Here is a 26,204-nt window from a genome sequence, read left to right on the forward strand (position 1 = left end):
CTCAGGTCATCCAGCGAGTTCTCAGCACAACCCAGGTCTCCTGTCTGCTAGTCGGGAGCCTCTCACTGTCCTGCAACGCTCAGCCTTACCTCCGCCCAGGAAGATCATTTCCACCCTACATTCCTCCTCCTCCTCCTCCGACCCTCGGGGCGGCCGGGCGGGTCCCCGAGTTCCCAGCGTTTTCGCAATTGGGGTCCGCAGCCCCGCTGCCCCCCACCTCCGCGCATGCGCACGGCCCTCCGCACAGCAGGCGAAGGAAGTACGAGGAGCGGGGAGGGTCAATCTGCGCTGGAGACTTGGTCTCTGGCCAAAAGATCTGGGCGCATCAGCGGCCAAAGCTATTTCCGCCTACTCTGTGGGGCAACAGGCTAATTGGGCAGAGCCGCGGCCGCAGTCGGAGCAGACGGGTTCCCCACACCTGAAGCCGGCGCGATGTGGCTGTCGCTGCTGCTGCTGGCTGCGCTGCTGCTGGCCGTCCTCGGCCAAGTTTACAAGTGGCTGTTTGCAGGCAGCTCTCCGAACCCCTTCTCCGAGGACGTTAAGAGGCCACCCGCACCCCTCGTGACGGACAAGGAAGCCAGGAAGAAGGTTCTCAAACAAGGTCAGCTGGAGGGATCCCCGGGGTCCGAGGCTGCGCCCGCACTTCCTTGCGGGTTAGTGTTCCTATTTCCGCAGGGCCAGCCGCTGCGCGACCCCGGCGTTAGTTTCCCGAGATTTAAGTGCGGGGAGGGCTTTGTTGCAGGTGGAGGCGCCTGCTTTAGTGTGCATATCCACCACCTGCGAGAGCCTTCACCCCCGCAGACTTGTGGAATCGTGGTCTCAAGGCGCGGGCACTGACCTCGGCGAACCAGTCTTGGCATAGCCACATGCAGGGCCAGCCACTTAGTATAGCCGTGGTTAGGCACGGCTAAACAAGAGAGAAGACCTTTTCCCCCACTTGGCTTGAAGACCTTAATTTTTTTCACTTGGCTTCCAACATGAGTTCCAGGACGTGGGAGAGTGGCCCAGAAACCTTTATAGGAACTTGCATTTGGCCCGTCAAGTGATTTGATTGGCTCTCATGTGATGAACCAGGGTTCAACGGGGTGCCTTCAGGCTTTGAGCTGCCCTTGACCAGAGGACCTGCACTGTTATGTTCAAAAAGTATTTGAGGGTTTCACACAAACACACGCTAAAAAAGGAGTTCCTGTCGTGGCTTGGCAGTTAATGAACCCAACTAGTATCTGCGAGGACACAGGTTCAATCCCTGGCCTCGCTCGGTGGGTTAAGGACCTGGCATTGCCCTGAGTTGTGGTGTAGGTTGCAGATGCGGCTCTGATTCACCCCCTAGCCTGGGAACCTCCATATACCTCGGGTGCAGCCTCTAAAGACAAAAGACGATAAAAAAAAAAGTATTTGAGGGTTTCTACTAGGGCTTAAAGAAAGAATTCTGCTGCTTAAAAAAAAAGAAAGAAAATGAGATGACTAGTTTCAACTGTTTTTCAAACCGGATTGTGATCTCTTAGTGGCTCTTGAAATCAGTTTGGTGAGTTGTGACTAGTATTTCTGAATGCAGTAGAATGGAAAATATCAAAATGCCTCCTATGCAGTTCTGGCAAATAATGTGAAAATTCTATTTCAGGTGTTTATATTATATACTAACACATGTCCTGGGGTGTGATAGGAAGTGTATTTCTCGTTATAGATCCTTTTAAGAACGTTTATAAAGTTAAAATTTTACCAAGCTCTCTAGCAGCTTGAAAAACTCCAAAACTCAGTTCTTCAGGAGCGATCTTGTGTACGAAGTGCCCATGTGGCACCACATGCCATCCAATTTTGTCTTGCCTGGGTGCAGCCTCCTCCAACCCTGTCTCCAGGCTTCCCCAGTGTGAGGGGGCAGTGCTGTGATTTTTCAGAGCAGTTCTGTCCTGCCCAGGCCTCTGCATCCAGATCTGGAAGAACCATCATATGACTGGGCTGTTCCTCTGCCACCTGCAGACCCTGTATTTTCCAACAATAACCTGTTTGTGGATGGCCTGTTCCTTGTGCCAGAAGCCTGCCCCATGGTATTCTTGGCCCCCACCTCCTGTTTCCTTTCTTCCTAGCTCTCTCTCTGTCTGCACTTAGGTTTCTGAGCCTCTATTGCTGTCAGCTTTTTTGGTTCCTATAGTAGTTTATGGATTCTTACTTTCTTTGTAAGTAGGGAAGGAGTTCCCTGGTGGCTCAGTGGGTTAAGGATCCGGCACTGTCACTACTGCTGTGGCTTGGGGTTCAATCCCTGTCCTGAGAACTTTTGCATGCCAAGGGGGCAGACAAAAAAAAAAAGAAAAAGAAAAAGAGAAAAATAGGAGTTCCCATCATGGCTCTGTGGTTAATGAATCCAACTCGGAACCATGAGGTTGCAGGTTTGATCCCTGGCCTCGCTCAGTGGGTTAAGGATCCGGCGTTGCCATGAGCTGTGGTGTAGGTTGCAGACACAGCTCGGATCCAGAGTGGCTGCGGCTCTGGCATAGACTGGTGGCTACAGCTCCTATTGGACCTCTAGCCTGGGAGCCTCCATATGCCGCGGGTGTGGCCCTAGGAAAAAAAAAAAAAAAAAAAAAGGAAAGAAAGAAAAGAACAGAAAGCAGGGAAAATCCCCGGCTACATAGTAGCTTTGGTTGTGTCAGTTCGGATCAAACCGGATCATTTTGTTTCACCTCCCTGGCTGGTCCTGAGTTCTTCCCAGGTAAAATGGTTGGGTATTTTAGTGAGGGAGCTCCATGCCAAAGGGCTCTAGAGTTTTCATCTTTGCTCTTCCATGGCCCCTGCCTGAGAAGCTCACCTTCTACCTCTTCCCTCTGCTGCAGTTTTCTCAGTCAACCGAGTGCCAGAGAAGCTGGATGTGGTGGTGATTGGCAGTGGCTTTGGGGGCCTGGCTGCAGCTGCGATCCTGGCCAAAGCCGGCAAGCGTGTTCTGGTGCTGGAACAACATACCAAGGCGGGAGGCTGTTGCCATACCTTTGGAAAGGATGGCCTTGAATTTGACACGGGTAAGGCTTCTGTGGAAAGGGTTGGGAGCAGGAGGTTTGAAGTAGCCGTGGCGGGATGATACTGGGCATTTCTGTGATTCTGGAGTCCCCACTTTCTCCCTGGGGATCATGTGCCTTGTCTGACGTCCATACTCGCTGGGAGCTGAACTGGGCATGGGTTTGGTTTCAGCTGCAGCTCTCCCTACTGAAAGCCTGGGTACCCCCTCTGGGCATGGACTTGTCCCTGCAGGACAGCCTCTTTCACCTTACTTCCTTGTTGGAGCCTTTCCAGGGCTCAGTCCCCTTAGCCCCATGATGCCTTATTTTGTAGTGGTTGTTGTTGTTGTTTTTGTTTTTGGCTACAGCATGCAGTGGCTTGATGTAGCATCTCAGTGCTCAGACCAGGGATTGAACTCAGACTGCAGCAGTGAAAGCACTTAGTCCGAACCCCTAGACCACCAGGGAAGTGCCACATGAGGCCTTGTTTTTTTGTTTCCCAACAGGAATCCATTATATCGGGCGCATGGAGGAGGGCAGCTTTGGCCGATTTATCTTGGACCAGATCACCGAGGGGCAACTGGACTGGGCCACCTTGTCTTCTCCCTTTGACATCATGGTCCTCGATGGGCCCAATGGCCGAAAGGAGTTTCCCATGTACACTGGGAAGAAGGCCTATGTTCAGGGCCTCAAGGAGAAATTTCCCCAGGAAGAAGCTGCCATCGACAAGTACATAAAGCTGGTTAAGGTAACATGGACATGCTGAGGACCCCTTACTTAGTCCCATCAAGACCTTATTAGTGGAGCGACCGGTGAGGAAGACAGCAGGGAGGAATAGCATCTCTGTTGGGAGCTCATCCCCACCCAGGCTGGCCTCTGTGCCCAGCTGGGCCCTCTGTCTTTGGAGCCTGGGCTCAGCAGCTGCCACTCTCACTCTGGCCCCTGGGGGGCGCCCTGCTCTCCTCCCTGACCAGGTTGGCATCCATGGGGTCATTTCACTACCTACCCTTTTTCCCTTTCTCTGAGACCAGATTGGGATTTTTCTGAAGGAATTCGGGCAGGAAACAGAAAAGCCAAAGAAGGGCTCATCTGAGTGTAGAATGAAAAATTCTACAACATTTTAAAAATCTAAATTCAGGAGTTCCCTGGTGGCTCAGCAGGTTAAGGATCCGGCATTGTCACTGCTGTGGCACAGGTTCGATCCCTGGCCTGGGAACTTCTGCATGCTGTGGGCATGGCCAAAAAAAAAATTTTTTTTTTAAATATCTAAATGCAGCCAAGTTCAGCCAGGGGTAAGTGTTGCTGGGCCCTTGAGCTGGTGCAGGCTGTCGGAAGATGATTCTGTTGCAGCAGGTCTAGAGATGGGACCTGTTCCTGCCTGCTCATTTCCCTCCCAGATGGTGTCCAGCCGCGCCTCTCATGCCATCTTGCTGAAGATCCTCCCACTGCCCTTGGCTCAGTTCCTAAGCAAGTACGGGCTGCTCACTCGTTTCTCGCCGTTCCTCCGCGCATCCACCCAGAGCCTGGCCAAGGTCCTGCAGCAGCTGCCAGCCTCCCCGGAGCTCCGGGCTGTGCTCAGCTACATTTTCCCCACTTATGGTGGGTACTGGTCTTGGGCCATGGGCCCCTCCTGGCTCTGTCTTTCTTCCTGAACCCACTTGGCTGAGATAGAGCAGCACAACCCTGGGCACCCCGGAGCTTAGGAAGGAGGTGTCTGTCGGCCTCTCTGCTGGATGCCGTCATCCCTGCCCTGCGTGATCCTTCCCGACCCACACTGTCTTCCCTGGTCTTGGCAGTATGGAGTTTACAGGGAGGACATTTCCACCAGCCCCAACACCTGTAAGGTTCCCCAGGTTTGGGTGGAAACAGGCCCCCCCTGGCTGCCTTGAGCCCTGGGGTCACGTGGATCCTGGGATGCATAGACTCAGGCTGAGAGTTTTCAGTGGGAATCCACATCCCTCTCTTTCTCTTTCTCTCTCTCTCTCTTTCTTTCTTCCTTCCTTCCTTCCTTTCTTTCTCTCTCTCTCTCTCTCCCTCCCCTTCCTTCCTTCCTTCTTTCCTTCCTCTCTTTCTTTCTCCTTCCCTCCCTCCCTCCCTTTCTTCCTCCCTTTCTTTCTTTCTTTTTCTTTCTTTCTTTCTTTCTTTCTTTCTTTCTTTCTTTCTTTCTTCTTTCTTTCTTTCTTTCTTTCCTTCTTTCTTTCCTTCTTTCTCTCTTTCTTCTTTCTCTCTTTCTCTCTCTTTCTTTCTTTCCCTCTCTCTCTCTCTCTCTTTCTTTCTTTCTCTGCAACCACAGCATATGGAGGTTCCCAGGCTAGGGGTCCAGCTGGAGCTGCAGCTGCTGGCCTACACCACAGCCACAGCAACTCAGGATCCAAGCTGCATCTGTGACCTGCGCCACGGCTCGCAGCAACACCACGTCCTTAACCCACTGAGCAAAGCCAGGGATCGAACCTGCATCCTCATGGACACTAGTCAGGTTCTTCACCCGCTGAGCCACAACGGGAACTCCCCAGATCCCTTTCTGATTGGTTGTGCTACCTGCTCCTGCCCCATCATCCCTTCCTTCCTTCTGTAGGTGTGACCCCCAGCCACAGCACCTTTGCCATGCACGCTCTCCTGGTTGACCACTACTTGAAAGGGGCCTTTTATCCGAAAGGGGGTACCAGTGAAATTGCCTTCCACACCATCCCTGTGATTCAGCGGGCCGGGGGCGCCGTCCTGACAAGGGCCCCTGTGCAGAGCATCTTGCTGGACTCAGCTGGGAAAGCCTGTGGTGAGAGCCTTGTGTCATCCTCACAGTCCCTGGGCTTGGGTGGGAGGGACTTGGGGTCTCTGGATGCAGAGAAAAGAGAGCACTGAGGGCAGAAGGTGTAGAAGAGCCAACTGCCTTGGGGCGGGGGTGGTTAAGGACAGGAATTGCCCCCAAACTGGGTCCTGGGTGTAGTGATTGACCCAGAGGTAAAAAGGACATGGAGGAGTTCCCGTCGTGGCGCAGTGGTTAACGAATCCGACTAGGAACCATGAGGTTGCGGGTTCAGTCCCTGCCCTTGCTCAGTGGGTTAACGATCCGGCGTTGCCGTGAGCTGTGGTGTAGGTTGCAGACGCGGCTCGGATTCTGCGTTGCTGTGGCTCTGGCGTAGGCCAGTGGCTACAGCTCCGATTCGACCCCTAGCCTGGGAACCTCCATATGCCGCGGGAGCAGCCCAAAGAAATAGCAAAAAGACCAAAAAAAAAAAAAAAAAAAAAAAAAAAGGACATGGAGTTTCCTTGTGGCGCAGAGGGTTAAGGATCAGATTTTGTCACTGCTGTGGCTCAGGTCACTGCTATGGTGTGGGTTCGATCCCTGGCCCAGCAACTTTCACATGCCACGGGTGCGCCCCCCCCCAAAAAAAAGGACCCTGGAAGGATAAAAGTTTGCATGGTCCCCAGGGAATAGTATTTCATCATTTGTTCACTAGATACAAATTGCTATCCAATAATCTGTTACTTCCTTGCACGCAGGGGCTGTACCTTGTTTTTTTTGTTTTGTTTTGTTTTTTTGTCTTTTTTTGCTATTTCTTGGGCCGCTCCTGAGGCATATGGAGATTCCCAGGCTAGGGGTCCAATTGGAGCTGTAGCCGCCAGCCTACACCAGAGCCACAGCAACGCGGGATCCGAGCCACGTCTGCAACCTACACCACAGCTCACGGCAATGCCGGATCGTCAACCCACTGCAAGGGCAGGGACCGAACCCGCAACCTCATGGTTCCTAGTCGGATTCGTTAACCACTGCGCCACGACGGGAACTCCGGCTGTACCTTTTTAATCTTTATGTCTATAGGAGTTCCCATCATGGCTCAGTGGTTAAGGAATCCGACTGGGAGCCATGAGGTTGTATCTTCGATCCCTGGCCTTGCTCAGTGGGTTAAGAATCTGGTGTTGCCGTGAGCTGTGATGTAGGTCGCAGAAGCGGCTGGGATCCTGCGTTGCTGTGGCTGTAGTGTAGGCCGTTGGCGATAGCTCCGATTAGACTCCTAGTCTGGAACTTCTATATGCCGCGGGCGTAGCCCTACAAAAGGCAAAAAGACCGAAAAAAAACTTTATGTCTATAGATTTTAGCACATCATAAAGCCCAGAAAATGTTTGCTCACTGACTGACAGAGTGGGTACATAACCTGGGCGCTCCCTAGGGTGGAGTGAAAGCCAGCAGGATGTCCTGCCCTCAGTCTCAATGGCAGAGAGGGGTCCAGACTCTTTGTGCCAGCTTGGGTGTTTGCTGTCACCTGTACCGAGAGTCAGAATCCTACCATGGATGAACTCTGAGAGGTGAGGGTCTATGCAAGAAAGGACTCTGGTTAATGGAAGGCCACCCAGAAGAGGAGGTCGGGGGAGGGGGCAGACAGCAGCCTGGGGAAGGTAGGGCTGGTGTGACAGTGAATTCACCAGAGGAATCTGTCAGGGGGAAGTGGTGAGTGGGTGGCCCAGGGTGCCTAAAAGTCAAGAGAGAAAAGGCCATTAGTGATCACTGAGGACACATTTGTGAAAGAGACTGAGAAGTTGCCAGTGATGGGAAGAGCGGGGTGGCCTCAGCTAACGTGAGACTTGATCTCCCGTTCCTGAGCAAGTTCTCCTTCCAGCCGAAAGGGGTCTGTGAACCAAACTGGGTTTATCCAGTCAATTAAATTCAGTTCTGAATATACTGTTTTTTGGTTTTGTTTTTGTGTGTTTGCTTTTTAGGGCCACACCTGAGGCATATGGAGGTTCCCAGGCTCGGGGACCAATTAGAGCTGGAGCCGCTGGCTCACACCACAGCCACAGCAATGCCAGATTCTGAACCCACTAAGCAAGGCCAGGGATCGAACTTGTGTCCTCATGGTTGCTGGTTGGGTTCATTAATCCACTAGCTGGATTCTTAACCTACTGAGCCACAATAGGAATTCCGTCACTGGAGGATTTTAAAGAGAATGTGTTGGAACTCGATCTCTGGCCCATGAGCTTTGTTGGGGTTAATGAGAATGTTGGTGGGCTGCAGCCCACACATGGTGGGGAAAGCCAGGGAGCTCGTGTAGGGATGATGGGACAGGCTGGCAGTACTTCATGTTCCTGGGTCGATGTGGGAGAGGTCTGGGGGGCTGGGTTCTGGTGCTCCTGGAGCACAGAGAACTCCAGCCAAGCTCTTGTGCCTGCAGGTGTCGCCGTGAAGAATGGGCAAGAACTGGTGAACATCTTCTGCCCCGTTGTGATCTCTGATGCAGGACTCTTCAACACCTATGAGCATTTGTTGCCGGAGAAGGCCCGCTCGCTTCCAGGTACACCGCTGGGCTGCGTCACTCTCCTCCACGTGCCCCAGCCCTGCCCTTGCTCAGCCCAGCTCATGCTTCACCCATGAACCTTTTTTTTTGTTTTTTTTTTTTTGCCCTTTCTAGGGCTGCACCTGTGGCATATGGAGGTTCCCAGGCTAGAGGATCAATCAGAGCTGTAGCCGCCGGCCTACGCCAGAGCCACAGCAACACAGGATCCGAGCCGTATCTGCAACCTACAGCACAGCTCACAGCAACGCCGGATCCTTAACCCACTGAGCGAGGCCAGGGATCGAATCCGCAACCTCATGGTTCCTAGTCGGATTCGTTAACCACTGAGCCACGAGGGGAACTTCCCCCATGAGCCTTTTGACCCTCCTTAGGCAGAAAAGATGAGCACAGTGCTCTCTAACATCTGTTCCCAGCAGGCTTCTGTTTAGGGCTTGGGAAACAACTTCCTTTATATCACATCCTCCCCAAAGACCCTTTGGTCTTTATCATGTCTTTCTTTTTTATTTATTTTATTGTGTTTTTATTTTTTGCTTTTTTTTGGGGGGGGGCACACCTGTGGCCTATGGAGTTTCCCAGGTTAGGGGTCAAATCAGAGCTGCAACTCCTATTCATGACACCACAGCAATGCCAGATACCCGACCCACTGGAGCAAGGCTAGGGATCGAACCCGTGTCCTCATGGATACCAGTCAGATTCATTTCCACTGCACCATTATAGGAACTCCCGGTCCTTATCATTTCATTCTTGGCATATTTACTGCCTTTCCCCCATAACCTAGGCACGTTTCCCTCCCCCTCTTTCAGGTTTCTGGTCCCAGTTATCCATTTCTGGTTTCCCTAGATCTTAGATCATCTCTCTGATAGTTAATGATGGTAGGTTGGGTCCTAAAGAAACGTTTCTTGTATTCTCGCTAAAGTTGCTGCTTCTTTCCTGAATCCCTTGCTTATTTTGAGTGGGGATGGCTGGTCTGACATCATCAGTAAGGGAAACTGAGGCTGCCGTGGAGAAAGACTTTGTATAATTGTTGTGGGTCTTAGGAGTTCCCATCGAGGCTCAGCGGTAACAAACCTAACTAAGATCCATGAGGACACAGGTTCCATAAGGATCCAGCATTGCCATGAGCTGTGGTGTTGCAGATGCAGCTCGGATCCCTCCTCGCTGTGGCTGTAGTGCAGGCCAGCAGCTGTAGCTCCGATTCATCCCCTTGCCTGGGAACTTCTGTATGCTGCAGGTGCGGCCATTAAAAGGCAAAAAGAAAACAACAACAAAACAAAACAAACAAACAAAACCCAAAATAAAAAAACGCAGTATCTAATCACTTATGATGGAGCCTGATGGAGGATAATGTGAGAAAAAGAACGTATATATATGTATGTGTGACTGGGTCACCTTGCTGTACAGTAGAAAATTGATGGAACACTGTAAACCAGCTATGATGGAAAAAATAAAAATCATTAAAGAAAAAAATGCAGCCAGGTTCAGTCAGGGGTAAGTGTTCCTAGTCCCTCAGGCTGGTGCAGGCCATTGGAAAGGTGATTCTGTTGCAGCGGGTCTGGAGACAACTGTGCAGCGTAAGTCACAACTGTGGCTCCGATCTGATCCCTGGCCCTGGAACTCCATATGCTGAGGGAGGGCCAAACAAAAAAAGAATGAAAAAAAAAAAAAAAAAAAAGAATAGTGGGGCCTTGGATTTCCCTGTGGGGAGGGGGTGGCAGTAGCGCTTGTCTCTCAGGTACAGATGCGCCTCCTGAGCTAGCCTCCTCGTCCTTTGCCTGACCTGGCTGGGCCCCAGCTGGCATCTACTGCCAGCAGAGGGCTCCCGTCGCTGACTGGGTGAGCTGAATGGGGTGAGGCAGAGACTGCCCAGTGGCCTTTGGTACTTCCTGCCTCCCTCCCTCCCAGGGCCTCTGAACCCTGACACTGTCCTCTGATGGCCCCAGTGTCACACCCGGCCGGTCTTCTCTCCACGCAGCCATGCCACAGATGTAGCTGCTGACTTGCCTTTCCTCACTGTGATTATGGCTTCCACTGCTTTTCTGTAGCTCAGAACCGAGGACAGTCTCACGTGCCAGCACTGACCTGCCTAAGGCACCAGTTGTCCCTCTTGGGTGGGGGTTGGATGAATCCCAGTTTGAGAACATTCCAGGCAAGGACAGCAACGATGCTTAACTCAGAGACCCCCGGCTGCCAGGGTTCTTTGTTTCCAGCTCTTCAGGGGTAGAGATTCTCAGAGCTCTGTCTCCCTCTCAGTGATGGGAACCAGATATCTGTGGCCTTGGGGACAGGCAGTGCTGGTTGGGGGTGGTCAGGCCTTTGAGGCAGCCTTTGAGAAAAGAGTGCCTTCCTTAAATTTCAGGGCCGAGCTTTGCAGGTTACTGGGGATGGCTGAGAGAGGAAGTTAGCGGGGTTTTTTTTTTTGGAGGGGGGGCTGCTGTGCTTGCAGTATGTGGAAGTTTCCTAGCCAGGGATCGAACCCGTGCCACAGCAGTAACCAGAGCCAGAGCAGTGAAAACACTAGATCCTTAACCCGCTGAGCCATCAGAGAACTCTCGAGAGGCAGTTTTTCAGGTAGGGAAGACGGGTTTGACACACAGTAAGGGGAGCTGAGACTGGTGTGGAAGAAGGAGGGCTTGGTATAGTCGTGTACCTGATATGGGTCCCAAGGTTCTATTTTTCTGGCAGGTGTGTGGCTCCTGAACCCCTTCCTTCTAGCTGGGGGAAGGGGAAGCAGGGGCTGGGCAGAGGTGGTTGCTGTTCTCAGGGCCCTCTGAAGACCTAGGGGGTTTTATTCCTGGGCCCCATGCCCACCTTGCCCCACATGGAGAGGGACTGCCAGCATCATGGAACCCAGGTGGGAATGTGCCCTGGTGGCTCCAGGACAGTGACTGCTCCTCATCACCCTCCTCCCCTCCTCAGCACCTGTACATCTTACACCTGTTGTCCTACTGTAATTGTTACAACACCTCCTTTCACCCTCACAAGTGGCCTTTTCTGGATGATAGATTCTAGGATCAACCTACCCATGGCACTCAGTTCTTTTCAGCCTCTAACAGGATAGACAGCTTCTCAGGAAAGCCTCTTTGCAGTAGACAGGCATCATATCTGATTCCCTGTAGAGTCCCCACAGCCTCCCAGGGGGCCATCACATTTTAGCTCAACAATTATTGGGGTTTTTTTCCCCCTTTCTTAGGCCTGCACCTGTGGCATATGGAGGTTCCCAGGCTAGGGGTCAAATCGGAGCTATAGCCGCCGGCCTACACCACAGCCACAGCAATACCAAATCCTAGCCATGTCTGTGACCTACACCACAGCTCACAGCAATGCCAGATCCCTAACCCACTGATTGAACTTGCATCTTCATGGATGCTAGTCAGGTTCTTAACCTGCTGAGCCACAACAGGAGCTCCAACAATAGTTATTTGTTAAATGATTTAAGCAGAGCAGCCAAGGGAAGAGTTATCCCTCAGGCAGGGCCTGGAAATGGTCCTGGGAATAGGAACAAAGGATGATTGGTGGGATCAATTTCCAGAAAATTGGTCTGGGATCATCTGTTGAGAAGTGGGGCCACCGAGTGGCTTCAGTCTGGAGGACATCTGATGGCTCCCACAGTGGCTGTCACCTTTCTCAGTACTGTTCTTCCCACCTCCCCAACTGAACCCCCACATGCTAAGTGCCCGTGGTGCTGTTGGCATCTGTCCTGCACGGATCCCCATTTTGAAGCCTGGTACTGATGGTCCCGTGCAGGAGGGATTCTGCACATTCATTCATCAGATGGCTTGTTTTCAACCTCCGTACTGAAGCCAAGGCTTATGTCAAACCTGTGTTCATAGCCGCGGGTTTTATAGTGCAGGACCCATTCATCATGCAGAACTTAAAGACATCAAGGATTGAATGACTGGAGGCTGTGAGCCTGAGACTATCCTGTAGATGCTGTGAGCCAGCTCAAGGAGCTGCTCCTCAAGGCCTTCGGAGCAGAAGTCTGGGCCTGTGGCTTCACAGGCCAGAGGACAGAAGAGCAGGCCCCCTGCCTGTTGATATCTGAGTCTGTAGATGGGGCGGGCAGGTGATGCCAGGCGCCCTCCTTCACATGGCCCTCCCACCTGGCAGGGGTGCAGCGGCAGCTGGGGGCCGTGCGGCCAGGCTTGAGCATATTCTCTGTCTTCATCTGCCTCCGAGGCACCAAGAAGGACCTGGGTCTGTGGTCCACCAACTACTACGTCTATTTTGACACAGACATGGACAAGGCGTAAGGCGTGGGTGTGCCCGGCGAGGGGGCGGTAGAGGGAGAAACAGCGGGATACAGGGTGGGAGGAGGTGGGCAAGCATTTCCTTCCCATCTGGGCTGTGCCTTGGCTTCATCCCTTTGGGGGTCCGTGCGGATGAACTGCGCTGGGGGAGGGGGTGCCGGTGGCCTCGAGGAACGAGGCCGGGGCTGACAGCCCATCCCCATTGCAGGATGGAGCACTACCTCTCCCTGCCCAGGGACAAGGCTGCAGCCCACATGCCCCTGCTCTTCATTGCTTCTCCGTCCAGCAAGGACCCGACTTGGGAGGACCGGTTCCCAGGTGGGGCTTGAGGTTCCCTCGGGGAGGGAGGGGCGTGGGCGGGGCCGCAGTAGTGACGCAGCTCCTGTCTGTCCGCATCCCCAGACCGCTCCACCCTGATCGTGCTGGTGCCCACCTCCTATGAGTGGTTCGAAGAGTGGCGGGACGAGCCCAAGGGAAAGCGGAGCAGCGACTATGAGACCCTCAAAAGCTCCTTCGTTGAAGCCTCTCTGTCAGTCGTTCTGAAGCTGTTTCCACAGCTGGAGGGGAAGGTAGGGAAGCAGACCCAGCGGGTGGTGCCTCTCTCCTTTCTCTGGGGCCAGGGAATGAGGCCCGGTTGACTGAGCTTTAGGGAGGGATAGGCAGGCAGGTCATTCAGGGGCGTGGAAGGGGAGAGGCAGGGTGGGGGATGGAGCGGTCTCACAAGGTCCCATTCTGCTGACTTGGCTGCCTCTTATGGAGGTTCCCAGGCTAGGGGTCGAATCAGAGCTGCAGCTGCCGGCCTCCACACAACTATGCTGGATCCAAGCCACATCTGTGACCTACACCACAGCTCATGGCAATGCTGGATCCTTAACCCACCTCATGGATCCCAGTCAGGTTCATTACCACTGAGCCACGAGGGGAATTCCCTTGGCTGCCCTTTTTTCCTCCTCAGGTGGACAGTGTGACTGGAGGGTCCCCGCTGACCACTCAGTTCTACCTGGCAGCTCCCCGGGGTGCCTGCTACGGAGCTGACCACGACTTGAGCCGCCTGCACCCTCATGTGATGGCCTCCATGAGGGCCCAGAGCCCCATCCCCAACCTCTACCTGACAGGTACCCTGACTGCCCCAAGACCCAAAGTCCTCCATTCCTGTTCCCAGACCCTGCTGTCCCTGCCGTCCCCCACACCCTGAGCTGGGCTCCCTCGGCAGCCATGGACCCCGGTCCTGGTCTGAAGCCATCACTGGGTGGCCCCAGCACAGGGAGGTGAACCCAGGAGCCCTTGTCCTTGTTTGTTTGTGGGGTGGGGGCCGTGCTCACGGGCCTCTGCCCTTGTCTCCTAGGCCAGGATATCTTCACCTGTGGGTTGATGGGAGCCCTGCAGGGGGCCCTGCTGTGCAGTGGCGCCATTCTGAAGCGGAACTTGTACTCAGATCTTTGGAAGCTGGGCTCGAAGATCCAGGCACAGAAGAATAAGAAGAAGAATTAGTCTAGTCAGGGAGGAGTCGGGAATTTGGCCCGTGCTAGGGCACAGACCCCTGACCTTCCCGAGCTTTTCTGCCTTAGTTCCTTGATCATGCAAAGATTCTGATTGGTTTCTGATTTCTGAATGGAGGTCTGACATGAAAGTCTAGCAAAGGTCACGGTTCTAAAACTGTTTTTTTGGATTTTTTTGTTTTTTTCCTGGCTGCCCTGCAGCCTATGGAACTCCCGGTTCAGAGGTCAGATCAGAGCTGCAGCTGCAAACTAAGCCACGGATGCAGCAATGCAGATCCCTAACCCACTATGCCAGGCTGGGTATTGAACCTGTGTCCGAGCGTTCCCAAGGTGCTGCTGATCCCATTGCACCACAGAGAGCTCCCTAGGTTCTAACACTGAAGCTCTAACAGCTGGGTAGGTGAGATTATCTTCCTCACACCTTGTAACACACTGTCCCTCCCAGAGGCCAGGTGTGGGCTACTGATTTGGGTGGCATTCATGGCTCATCAAGCAGCACTCTGCGTCCTACAGCCACGCCCCCTAACTCTGAGCCGTCAAAGCGAATATACTTTTGGTCAGGTGGCTAGAACCCTCCAGAGTGTGGGTCAGCTGAAGCAGGCTGGTCCCACTGGCTGGGGGCTTCTCCCAAGCACTCTAGTGTAGCGCTGCAGGACTTCCACATGTTGAGGGAGAGAGGGTGCATGATGAGCATGGTTTCAGTTGTAGCTCCATAGGTTCAGAGTCTCCAGAGCCCATCTTTCTGGTTTCAGCGGCCCTTTCAGAGGTTGGGGAAATGCCCTTATAGGCTCCACGTGGGCGTGGGAACTGGGGGTTGACAGGACGCAGGCGTGAGCAAGGTGTGTTAGAAGATCCAATTCCTACTCAGCTGAGCCCTTGGCTGGTCTTCCTTACCGTCAGGGTTACATTGGGTCTTCACCATGCTGGCACCCAGATAACCCTCCCAGAGCCCAGGGCCTGAGCCTTGTGGCTTGTCTTGCCAGATACAGCGCGGGGCAGGGCGGGGCAAAAAGATGAAAAGTAGTTGGGTGAGGCAGGCAGAAGCACATTCCAGCCAAGGGTACAGCAGAGGACAAGGGCTGAGGTACCCTGTGTGATGACAAATGGCCCAGCTACCTCCCAGACCTGGACCACAGGCTGCCTGGTGGAGAGGAGGGGCAGGATTGGAAGTCTGTCAGGATCAGAACACAGAGAGCTGCAGAATATGTGCAAAGCCGGGGAATGGCCTTTCCAGCATATTGGTGCCTACATTGGGATCAGGTGGGAAGGAGAGTGAAAGCTAAAGCTTCAAAAAAAAGTGACCTTCTGGAGTTCCCGTCATGGCGCAGTGGATACTGAATTCGACCTGGAACCATGAGGTTGCGGGTTCGATCCCTGGCCTTGCTCAGCGGGTTAAGGATCCAGCGTTGCTGTGAGCTGTGGTGTAGGTCGCAGACGTGGCTCGGATCCCCCGTGGCTGTGGCGTAGGCCAGTGGCTACGGCTCTGATTAGATCCCTAGCCTGGGAATCTTCATATGCCGTAGAGATTCTGTTAGGCCTTATTTCAATTTTTATTCTGTACTAATAAACAATAATAAGAGGGGTTAGGAGGTATAATCAATACTGTCACAGCTTTGTATGAGGACAGATGGGACTAGACTGCGTGTGATCTATGTGTAATGTATACAAATGTCGAAGCACTATATTGTAACCTGAAACTAATAGTGTATCTCAACTGTACTTCTTAAAAACAAAAAAAAAAAAAAATGGAATTTAAAGATTTTACAGCTTCAATATTTAAAATTTATTTTGGTTTCTGTGCAGAGGTACAAAACTACATTGTGATGGCATTCACAGAAGCTCAATAAAACAGTGTATGCTAAAAAGTACTCATTAGACCAAATAAGCTTTAAAGAAATAAAATTAAGTTACAAGCCAGAACTATAAAACAGTGCAAACCAGTGGCATTCTAACTGGGTAAACAAAAAAGGGGAGCAATATCAACAATCCACCATTTATTTAACACATTAGACGTCTGCATCAAAGGAATCTCAAAGAGTGTGAGGAAACTGGTTTGAAACACCCTACAGCTCAGACCCAGTGCCTTTATGAGGAGGTTCTAGGTTGGGATATTTAGGAAATTCACACATGACCTGTGATTCAGCCTTGGTTCTGGATGTACACAGTTAAATTAAATGTGGAAATCTCTTCCCAGGATTCTTGCTTAAGCGGAGGCGATGCCAAACACAACCCTCTCAGCCAGAGCTTTCAGATGAGGGCCAGCAGAACTACAGGGTCTTGGGGGGCAGCCCCCTCTCATCCTGTTCTAATGATGCCAAGCATGTGCGGGGCGGGCTGGCGTTCGTCATGTGTGCAGCATTACCTATCAAGTGACCAGGCAAAAACAAGGGGTGGGCTTTTGAATTAAATGAGGTGAAGTGGGAGAAGAAAATGGGAATTCGCAATCAGGGGGATTTCAGAGGTTTAGAGTTCTGTCACCAAACGTGTCATTAAAAGCCATCATGGGAAAAGAAATGCCAGCGTATATATATATGCTGTTGTCACATCTTTCTGAGGTATCTTAGTCCTTCTAGATAGCTGGCCTTCTACTCCCCCAGGTGGACTCTCTGAATCATTCTACTAGGAGTCTGAAGCAGGCAAACAAGGTCCCCTGTTAACACCCGTGACTGAAGCACAGACTCCTCCAAACAAAAACCACTCTTCAGCCAAAAGCTTGGGGCTGGACAGGAGGCACATGCAGGTCGGGATGGGGTGCCTCTCATGCCCACCCCACCCCCACCCATGGGGGGGCAGATCCCCCCCTCCCCGAGGATACCCTCATCTCCACAATCTCTGAGAAAACATGCTTCAAAGAGTCTATCCAAAAGCCAGCTACCCAGAAAACAACTTTCCTTTGGGGTGGGAGATTTTCAGTGCAACTTCTAATGTGCAACTTAAATTCTACTGTACTCCTTTACACAAGAAATGCTACTTCTCTGAGTCTCAAAAAGTGAAGCTCTGTGGACTCCACAACACTTCTTAAATGTCCCCTTGCTGCCAACTCTCTTGGTGCCTGGGGCCACACTTCCTTTCTGCTGTCCTCTTTACTAGCAAAATCCATCAATAAGGGACAGCCACCAGTAGCCAGAAAGCTGCGTGAGACCTCAGTGAAGTCAAAGCCCAATGTCCTGAACAAAGAACACGCTCTCCTTTGCAAGAAGAAACTGGACTCCTCAAGTGACCGGGGAGCGTCCCGTGCGAGGCAGACATGCAGAGGGTGCCATGGGTGCTCCTGCAAGGAGCTTACTTTTCTTGGGGAGGACAGAGACATCAGATACCAACAGCCAACTGCCCTTTTTGCCAAAGTTCCAAAATTTGTACTGGTGTTCTCAGGCGCTACTAAAGCAGAGTAAAGTGGGGAAAGTCGGGGGGGGGGGGGGAGTAGTCAGGAAGGTGCACAGCAAAATGTGAGCTGGGCCCTGAAGGAGCCATGGAAAGAAGAGAAGGGGGGAGCACCCTAACAGGAGAGCCGCAGGAAGCCAGGGGCTGGCTGGAGGATGCAGCAAGGATGAAAAGGCTTAGGGGCCCAAATGGGCACCTGCAGAGAGGGGCCTTCGGCCTGGAGAGGATGCAGGGAAAGAAAGGCAGGCAGGGCAATGCCAGCCTGAGGAGCCCTGAATACCATGGTGCACGAGCTTGATTCTTGAAGACTGAGACACTTCAGATCACCACATGTCCCTTGGAAAGATCGCTCTAGTCTCTACACACACAAGAGAAGATGGGCAGGAGACCAATTAAGGTAGCTCCTGGGGGGAAAAAAATTCCAGGAGAGAAATGAAATGGGTGGGGGTGGGGGGCAGGGAAGCAAGGACAACAGAAAGAAAGACTGTAGCTGGAGACAGTTTCTAAAAGATGGATAGGACTTTTGTGACAAGAGATCAAAATGGCAGAGGTCTGTAGTCTGGAGTCGAGATGATTAAAGAAGGTGGTCTGTGGAGAGGGGCAGTTTAATGGGCAGAAGGGAGAAATTCAGGTTCAGTGACAACAGGGTGACCAAGCTGACACATCGAGCACACAGGTTGGGGCTCTCTGGAACTAGGCCGAGGGTAAACACTTGGGTGCCACTCATTCAGAGGATGAGGAATGGATGAGTTTCTGAGGAGAGAAAGGAGTTTCTGACCACAGCCCTTCAAGCACAGGATAAGGCAAAGGTGGTCTCAGAAGCCAGGAGGGGAAGTTCAGTGCGGATGGCCTAAGGGTCCAGTTCTGTCAAGGACAAGACTAAGCTTTGAGCCCAAGCCACTGGATTTGGTGATTTGAAGCTCAGGGAAAACATCATTCACAGGAAGACGGGGATCAAAGTGAGTCTGTAGAAGTGATGAAGAGGATGAGTGGCAAGGGAGCAGAAGCGAGACTTCTGGCGGAAGCTGAACAGCAAAACGAACAACAAACAGGATGGAGGGGAGCAGAGGAATCTGGGCCTGCGCAAAGGTGGAAGGAAAGGGACTGGCAGAGACAGGCAGAAGGAGAGGACATCAGAGGGAGGAAGAAAGGCAGGGAAACGGGAGACAGCAGGGAGTAAAACCACCGCAGCCAAGGGTATTCAGTCCTCACCTGCACAAATGCTACCTGCAGAGAGCAAAATTGCAATGCAAAGTCAAGGGCTGTTTTAAGCGAGCTGGAAGGTACCATGACAATCGGGATAGCCCCTTCTTCCGCCAGACTTTTCAACAGCCCAGAACTCACCCTGTTCCTCGCTTTGCACAATCTGTGCACTTCTCTGAGATGAAACATTCTACTTCAGCCTTTGCTGGTTGTGCCCGTGGCCTGCTGAAGTTCCCAATGCAAGGACTGAACCTGTACCACAGCAGTGACCTGAGCCACAGCAGTGACAATGCTGGATCCTTAACCGCTAGGCCACTGGGGAACTCCTATTTTGGTTTTTTCTTTGCAGAAACAACTCTCTTTAGGCTCTCTATAATAGGGTGGCACAACTAGAACAGGTTTAAATAAAGCTTGAAACAGCCCAAACCCCAGGGAACGCTCTGAATTCCTTAAATTTTAATAACCCCAGATGTGGGATAGAAGAAGGATATTTACTAATTAGCCTTGGATTTTATTTTTATTTTTTAACGACTCCCATGGCATGTGGAAGTTCCAGGGCCAGGTATCTAATCTGAGCTAGAGCTTCGACCTACACCACAGCTTCAGCAATACCAGATCCTTCACCCACTGGGCTGGGCTGAGCTGGGGAATAAACCTGCACTTCCGCAGAGACATGCTGGATCATTAACCCAATGCACCACAGTGGGAACTCCAGCCTTGGCATTTTGTACCAGATAAGAGGACCATTAACTAGATTTAGGTAAAAGAGGGAGGACAGTCAGTCTGTAAATATAAGTCAATTTTAGGCAACAAAGGCAAAACAGTTTGCAGGAAACCTGTTTCATAACAACCCTTTGAGAAAAACTGCTGACCAAAGCCAAACTGAACCACGTGCTTTCTTGCCCAAAACATGAACTCACCCTATTTCAAAAAGTTCTCCTAACAATAGTGAGTAGGGTGAACATAGTGTTTCAATCATGGTTAACTGCTATTTAAAAAAAAAACCTGTGATGGGAACCGGAGCTTTAAGGCTTTCCTCCCAGAATCCCCAAGTATGGTTTTCTGCCCAGACCGACCAAATGGAAGTAGGGTGGCTTAGTCCTAGGTGACATGAAAATGTCAGAAGAATGTGAAGAGCTTGTGCTGGGCAGGCCGGGCTCGCCGGCGATAAAGCACGTTTTCTCGCTGCTGTTTTGGTTTGCTGTCAAAGCCTTTGAAGAGAATCGTGTGCTCAAAGGAGCCCTTCACCCATCAGCATTCCCCACCTTCTCCATCTTCTGTGGGGCGCATCCCCCCAAAGGGAGAGGCTCTGGGAGACGCACCTCAGCCTGCTGTAGTCGCCTAGGTCTGTGAAGGTAAACAGGGGCGAGTGCAAGAGTTTTCAAGGGAAAACTTTACCACAAGGCCAAGGTCCCACAGAGGGCAGTCAGCAGCGAGCACCTGCTGAGGGCTGGGGTCTTCCTTTGGTCACTGCTGGGTACCCACATGCTCCTCTACTCACACTCAGAGGGGGACAGGCTGGAAGACACCAGCATAAATAACAGGAACACAGGAGGACAAGGTCACCAAAGTGCAGGTGCAAAAACCAAAGCAATCCCCCCCTGCCTCTGCCAGACTCGCCACCAAACCCGAGAGCAGGGGGTCTCTCTTAGGTCACAGTATTTTTCTCTTCATTTTTCTTGACTTAGAAACAAATCAGCAGGGAGGACATGGTTCTCAAGAACAGAAAATTCAAATCTGAAACGAGAGCAACACAATCCATTAGTAATGTTCATCTTTCTCCAGAGGGCTGTACCTTACTACTATGATTTTTTTTTGTTTTTCTTTTTTGGCTGCCCTGCGGCATTATCGAGTTCCCAGGCCAGGGATCGGATCCGACCTGCAGCTGCAGCAACGCCAGATCCTTAAACCTCTGCGCCGGGCCTGGGACTGAACCTGCACCCCAGTGTTACAGAGATAACACCAATCCCACTGTGCCACAGTGGGAACTCCACTACTCCGATCTTGGGAGGAAAAAAAAAAGATCTTACAGGAGTTGAAGTTCAGGGGAAAAAATTCAGAATTAAGACAAACTGACCCTCAGAATTCCCACTGTGGTGCAGTGGAAAAGCATCTGACTAGGAACCACGAGGTTGCAGGTTCAATCCCTGGCCTTGCTCAGTGGGTTATGGATCTGGTGTTGCCGTGAGCTGCGGTGTAGGTTGCAGACGCAGCTCGGATCTGGTGTAGGCTGGCAGCTGTAGCTCCGATTAGACCCCTAGCCTGGGAACCTCCATATGCCATGCAGATGCGGCCCTAAAAATAAAAAAAAAAATAAAACGAATAAAAAGACAAACTGACCCTCTACAATACAAACAGCAATTGGTAAAATAAAAGCACTTAAAACTATTTCACAGGTCAGCTTGAAAGAAAACATCCCCTAGAAAGATACGTACTTGGTGAAAGGCATATGGGAATCTTGGCATCTATTTTGTACCATTTTCTATTGTTTTGAATTGTTTACATGGACTTTTTTTTTTTTTTTTAATTGGGGGAAAAAAAATAACAAAGGGGAAAAAAAATCCTTAGAGTCAATTGTAAGGGAAGGTACTTGGCCAAGTTTATAGTGTGAGGCTGACCTACTGGGTTAGCTAATAGAGGTTCTGAGTGAGTGGCTTCTTCTGTAGCTGGTATGAGCTGTAGTGTGAACCCAACTCTGGGAACAACCCAGAGTCAGGCACCAGTGCCCTCACTGCTGCTGCACAGAGGGAGAAAGAGCGAGTGCCAGCAGCAAGGCTGTGGAAGCCTTGTCCCTGCTCATGCAGGTTGCCACTGGGGTGGAAGGAGGACTTTGCTTTCTGGCAGAGGCCTGGGTTGGCCGCACTCAGGAAGTCTATTTGCAGGAAGCTTCCAGATTCTCTATTTCTGGATTTGTTTGCTTTCAGGGAGTGTAGTCTAGTGTTTTAAGACCCAAAGAGCAGTTTCCTGGGCATGTGGTGTCACCTGGGAACGCCCTGGAAATGCAGAAGCATAGACTCAGCCCATACACACCGCACTTTTCTTTTCTTTTTTCTTTTTCATTTTAGGGCCAAACCCATAGCATATGAAAGGTCCCAGGCTAGGGGTTGAATTGGAGCTGCAGCTGCTGGCCTCCGCCACAGCCACAGCCGCACCAGATCTGAGCCACATCTTTGACCTATGCCATAGCTCACAGCAACTCCAGATCCTTCTCCCACTGATCGACACCAGGGATCAAACCTGCATCCTCATGGATACTAGTCAGGTTCTGAACCCACTGAGCCACAACAAGAACTACCCAAACTGTGCTTTTAATCACAATTCTTAGGGTGAGTCACATGCCTCTTAAAATTTGCGAAGTGCTGGTGGAATGTAAAAAGAACAGGCCGGAGCCTAGGGAGTTGCCCTCAGGTCTTAACTTCTGCCTCGAACTTAGGAACTTAAGCGGGTAGCAGGGGGGATCACAATGTTTCTGGGCCTGAGCTTCCTCATCTGTCTAGGGAAGAAGTTGTCGCAGAGGTCTGAAGGGTCTCTTCAGCTCTAACGTTGCAGATGTGCTAACGTGGATGTCTGGACGCCGTGGTCTGAAAAGGGCAAGGGCCGCAGGGCCCCCGGAATCAGCCAAGCCAAAGGCAAACCCAGTGCTGGGCCTGGCTGAGACAGCATTGCCCTTCCTTCCTTCCTTACCTTCTGGTCCAAACGCTGGTAATCACTGGCCTTTGGCCGCCGTGTGACTTTGGATCTTTTTCCTTCCAGGACGAAAGCAATAATCTGAGGAAAGGAAAAAGAAAGTGATTAACAAGTCACTCGCTAATGACTTATTTCAGTCTCTGAAATCAGTGGCCCGTTTGTTAATGACCCTAACAGTAGAAAGAGCAGAACATCCACAGAAAGGCCCTGTGAACAATTAGAAGGAGGAGAGGGCCCAGTTGCATCAGAATCCCTTCTACTGCTAAACAGGAAATGACAGATGCAGGAGGGCTGTTCTGGGCTCTAGCTCGTGGAGTGTACATGATTTACTCAAGAGCACTCAGTGAAAAGAACTGCCAGCCCCTCCCCAACTTGGCCTCCTCTGGGCTAAGCCACCCCCCTTCTTTTTTAAATGATAAGCAATAACTATTTCTTATCTGCTCTTCCCCCCCCCCCCAACTTGGCTTCATCTTTACCTTACCACTCTCATTTCACACCTAAGGTTACTCTCCACGATGAACACTTAAATGGAGAATAAGGAACACTTTTTTTACTAAATGTCTTCCCTCATTTCTCACTACCCAAGGCTTTACAGCTATCACAAGTGCTTTTTTTTTTTTTTTTTTAAGGGCCACAACTGCGGCATATGCAGTTCCCAGGCTGGGGGGTCGAACTGGAGCAACAACTGCCTGCCTACACCACAGCCACAGCAACTCAGGATACTTCAACCCAATGAGCAAGGCCGGGGATTGAACCCAAATCCTCATGGATACTGGTCGGATTCTTAATCCACAGAGCCACAACAGGATGGCTATCATAAACTGAACCCTTCAATTTTAACCCTGCCTAAGAAAAATAAATTCTTAGGACTCATAAGAAATCATTTTGTTGTTAGCGGTTACTAAGCAACAGAACAAATGCTGCCAAAGCAGAAGACGCGTGCAATAAGGCAATCTCTGGCCTTTCTTCTAATCAGAAACTCAAATGACCACAGAAGAGAGTCCCTGGGCACTCTGCTGTTGGTGCTAAAGACTAGGCAACCCTTGAAGATGAAAGCTTGGGAAAGGAAGCTAGAAATAATGAAAAGACAGGAAGCACTGTCTTTTTGAGAGTGGAAACAGGAAGGCGAGTGCTCGAATTACTTTATGAACTGTCAGGTACACAGGTCCCCTCAAGTTGCAAAGGATGGAAGTCTGGGATGACACCCTAATTCGGGTCGGGTCACAATAACGTTCCAAAGTGGGCACCTGACGCAACAGTAGCAGGTACTCAGGAAACAGTGCTGAAAACAAATGATTTCTAAAAGAAGAGCAAAGCGCCCCAGCAGGATCTGAGAAAACTGAAGTTTTGTTTTTGTTTTTTCATATTTTTCTTTTAGGACCACACAGGTGGCATATGGAAGTTTACAGGTTAGGGATCGAGTCAGAGCTGCAGCTGCCAGTCTACAGCCCAGCCACAGCAACACCAGATCTGCACCATGTCTGTGACCTACACCACAGCTCACAGCAACACTGGATCCTTAACCGAGTGAGGCCAGGGATCGAACACACATCCTCATGGACACCAGTCAGGTTTGTTACCGCTGAGCCATAAGGGGAACTCCTGAAGTTTGTTTTTAAATTCCCAGTGCTTACAGGCAGACGAGTGATGGAAAACTCATGCACCACGCTTTCAGGGTAGAGGAAATCCCATCCCACTCCTCTTCTTAAGGCAACTCAGGACTTACCTTCCGCTTATTGTGGTAGGCAATATAGAGGACAGCGACGAGAATGGCTGCCGTCACCAGATATGCAAAGAAGTGGCTGCTCTCTGCACTGGCATTTCCAAGATTATCCTTATAAACGTCATCCTTCTCCTTATCCAAGGGTTTCGAAAGTGCCCCTTCACGGTTCTCACTGGAGGCAGGGCCAGGCATTTCTTTCTCTTCTTTGGGTGGTATATCCTCTTCAGGCTCTGTATCCCCTTCTTCAGTCTCCTTGGGCTCCACAACTTCAGCTGGCTCTAAAGACTTACCTTCTCCCTCCTGCTGGGGAGAAGAGGAGTCCAAGTCCAGTAATCCTTTTTCCACAGGTTTAGTTCTAGGAGACTGCAGAGCTTTGTCAGCTGATGGATTTACAGCAGGCTCCTTGTTATCAGAAGAGGGGTTGGAGATTGGATTGCCGGAGTGGTCTTTGGAAGAAAGCTGCTCCAGTTCCAGTTTGCTAGGGTCCTCAATTGTGGCAGTATGCTCTTCAGATTTCCCCTTGCCAGAGCCATTATTCGTGATGTCCTGCTTCAGTTCCAACTTGTCAGGGTTGCCATCCACAGCAGGGTCCTCAGATGTCGCTCTGTCAGAGCTGTCATTCGTGGAGTGCGGCTCCGTTTTCGACTTGCCAGGGTCAACATTTGTGTTGTTGTTATGGTCGACATTCGTGATATGCTCTTGAGATTTCGATTTGTGAGGGCTGTCATTCGTGGTGTTTGGCTCCAGTTTCGACTTGTCAGGGCTGACTTCCCCGGTGTTTTGTTTCGGAATGGATCTGTCTACTTTGTCTGACTGAGAAGGCAGTTCTGCGGTTACGAGCTTGGAGTCTCCAGTAGACTGACTTACCCTCAGAGTGGGTATTGTGGAGGCTGGCACAGAACTTGACGGCACGGAGTCTGAAACAGAGAAACCAGCTAGCTAAAGAAAGGCAGGCGTGGGAGATCCCGTCCTGGCTCAGTGGTTAACAAATAGGACTAGGAACCATGAGGTTGCGGGTTCGACCCCTGGGCCTAGCTCAGTGGGTTAAGGATCTGGGAGCTGTGGTGTAGGTCGCAGACGCGGCTCGGATCCGTGACTGTGACTGTGACTGTGGCGTAGACCGGCGGCTACAGCTCTGATTAGACCTCTAGCCTGGGAACCTCCGCATGCCGCACCCGCGGCCCTAGAAAAGACAAAAAAAAAAAAAAAAAAAAAAAAAAAAAAGTGAGAGAGGGAGGCAGGCGGGGAGAACGGAATCCTTAGATGGGTTCAACCGGCAAAAAGGGGAGGGGGTGATGGTGAGCGGAAGGATGACGACAGCCGGGCAGGGAGAAAGTAAGGTCAGATTGCCCACCGGTGAGGATGGTGGGCCTGGGGGCGAGAGTGAGATGACGAGAGGCTACTAGAAGGGGGGGGGGGTCTTACCCTCCGCTGCGACGCTCAGCAAGACAAACGCAACCAGGAACCTCATCCTGGACAGACTGCACTTCCGCCCTCTACTGCTGTCGCGAGATGAGCGCGCAGACTCAGTGTTTACCGCTCCGTCCCTTCCGGCTCAAGTCTCTTGCAGCCCCGCCCAGACAGGGGGCGGGGCTTGGGAAAAGGCCAGGGTGCTCCAAGAGAGCCCCGTTTCCTTAGCTCGGTGACGGCGTTTCTCCGTGGCGTGTCTGCTGTCGCCCGTTAAAGGCGTCTCTCTCTTTTTCTGGTTTCTTTGCTTAATAGCAGCCACAGCAAACCGTCACTCTCCCTTTCCTTCTTTGCCCTCCTGATGACGAGACAGTACGGACGAGCAGGAGCTCCCCCGGCGGGTGGACTGCCCCACGGAGTGACGTCGCAGGGGGCCGGGCGCCTCTTGGCCCTATCCTCTGCCCGCAATTCTGCCTTCTACCTTTCTTGTGTTTTTTTGTTTGTTTTTTAGTTTTTTTTCCTGCAGGACACAAACGTGTGGGAATCTGGAAAGAGAAACCTAGCCTGTCACCTTTTAGCGGCAGCCTTCCCGACCCTGCTCCCCTCAGTTCTAGCTCCATGGAACCTGTGCCTTTCGCCATCGCCAAAGCTCTCTCATTAAAAAGTGCATCCTGGGAGTTCCAGTCGTGGCTCAGCGGTAACGAACCCAACTAGTATCCATGAGGATGCGGGTTCCACCCTAGCCTTGCTCAGTGGGTTAAAGATCTGTGAGCTGTGGT

General features: G+C 51.5%; 2 protein-coding genes and 1 long non-coding RNA gene across 8 annotated transcripts in view; 1 reads left to right on the plus strand and 2 right to left on the minus strand.

The window, feature by feature from the left end:
• Positions 1 to 256, minus strand: part of ELMOD3 (ELMO domain containing 3) — a 31,378-nt gene extending 31,122 nt beyond the window's left edge. For 2 of the 6 annotated variants that reach the window (XM_013987879.2, XM_013987883.2), the window contains exon 1: positions 1 to 133. The gene's annotated coding sequence lies outside the window, so the exon portion shown is untranslated. The other 4 variants (XM_005655213.2, XM_021087301.1, XM_021087300.1 and 1 more) reach the window with 4 other exon arrangements.
• RETSAT (retinol saturase) lies at positions 224 to 15,892 on the plus strand. The gene is made up of 11 exons (XM_003124944.4): positions 224 to 601; positions 2,829 to 3,011; positions 3,494 to 3,735; positions 4,385 to 4,586; positions 5,563 to 5,760; positions 8,156 to 8,275; positions 12,386 to 12,524; positions 12,734 to 12,843; positions 12,928 to 13,094; positions 13,481 to 13,640; positions 13,871 to 15,892. The coding sequence occupies exons 1-11, from the start codon at positions 433 to 435 to the stop codon at positions 14,014 to 14,016; spliced, it is 1,836 nt and encodes a 611-aa protein (XP_003124992.1). The 5' UTR covers positions 224 to 432; the 3' UTR covers positions 14,017 to 15,892.
• TGOLN2 lies at positions 15,744 to 25,853 on the minus strand. The gene is made up of 4 exons (XR_298231.3): positions 25,444 to 25,853; positions 24,022 to 24,935; positions 22,293 to 22,376; positions 15,744 to 20,345 (listed from the first exon to the last, which is right to left on the minus strand). It is a non-coding gene; the product is annotated as a trans-golgi network protein 2 (long non-coding RNA).

This window comes from Sus scrofa, chromosome 3 (genome assembly GCF_000003025.6).
Source record: "Sus scrofa isolate TJ Tabasco breed Duroc chromosome 3, Sscrofa11.1, whole genome shotgun sequence".
In the NCBI taxonomy this organism is placed as follows: Eukaryota; Metazoa; Chordata; class Mammalia; order Artiodactyla; family Suidae; genus Sus; species Sus scrofa.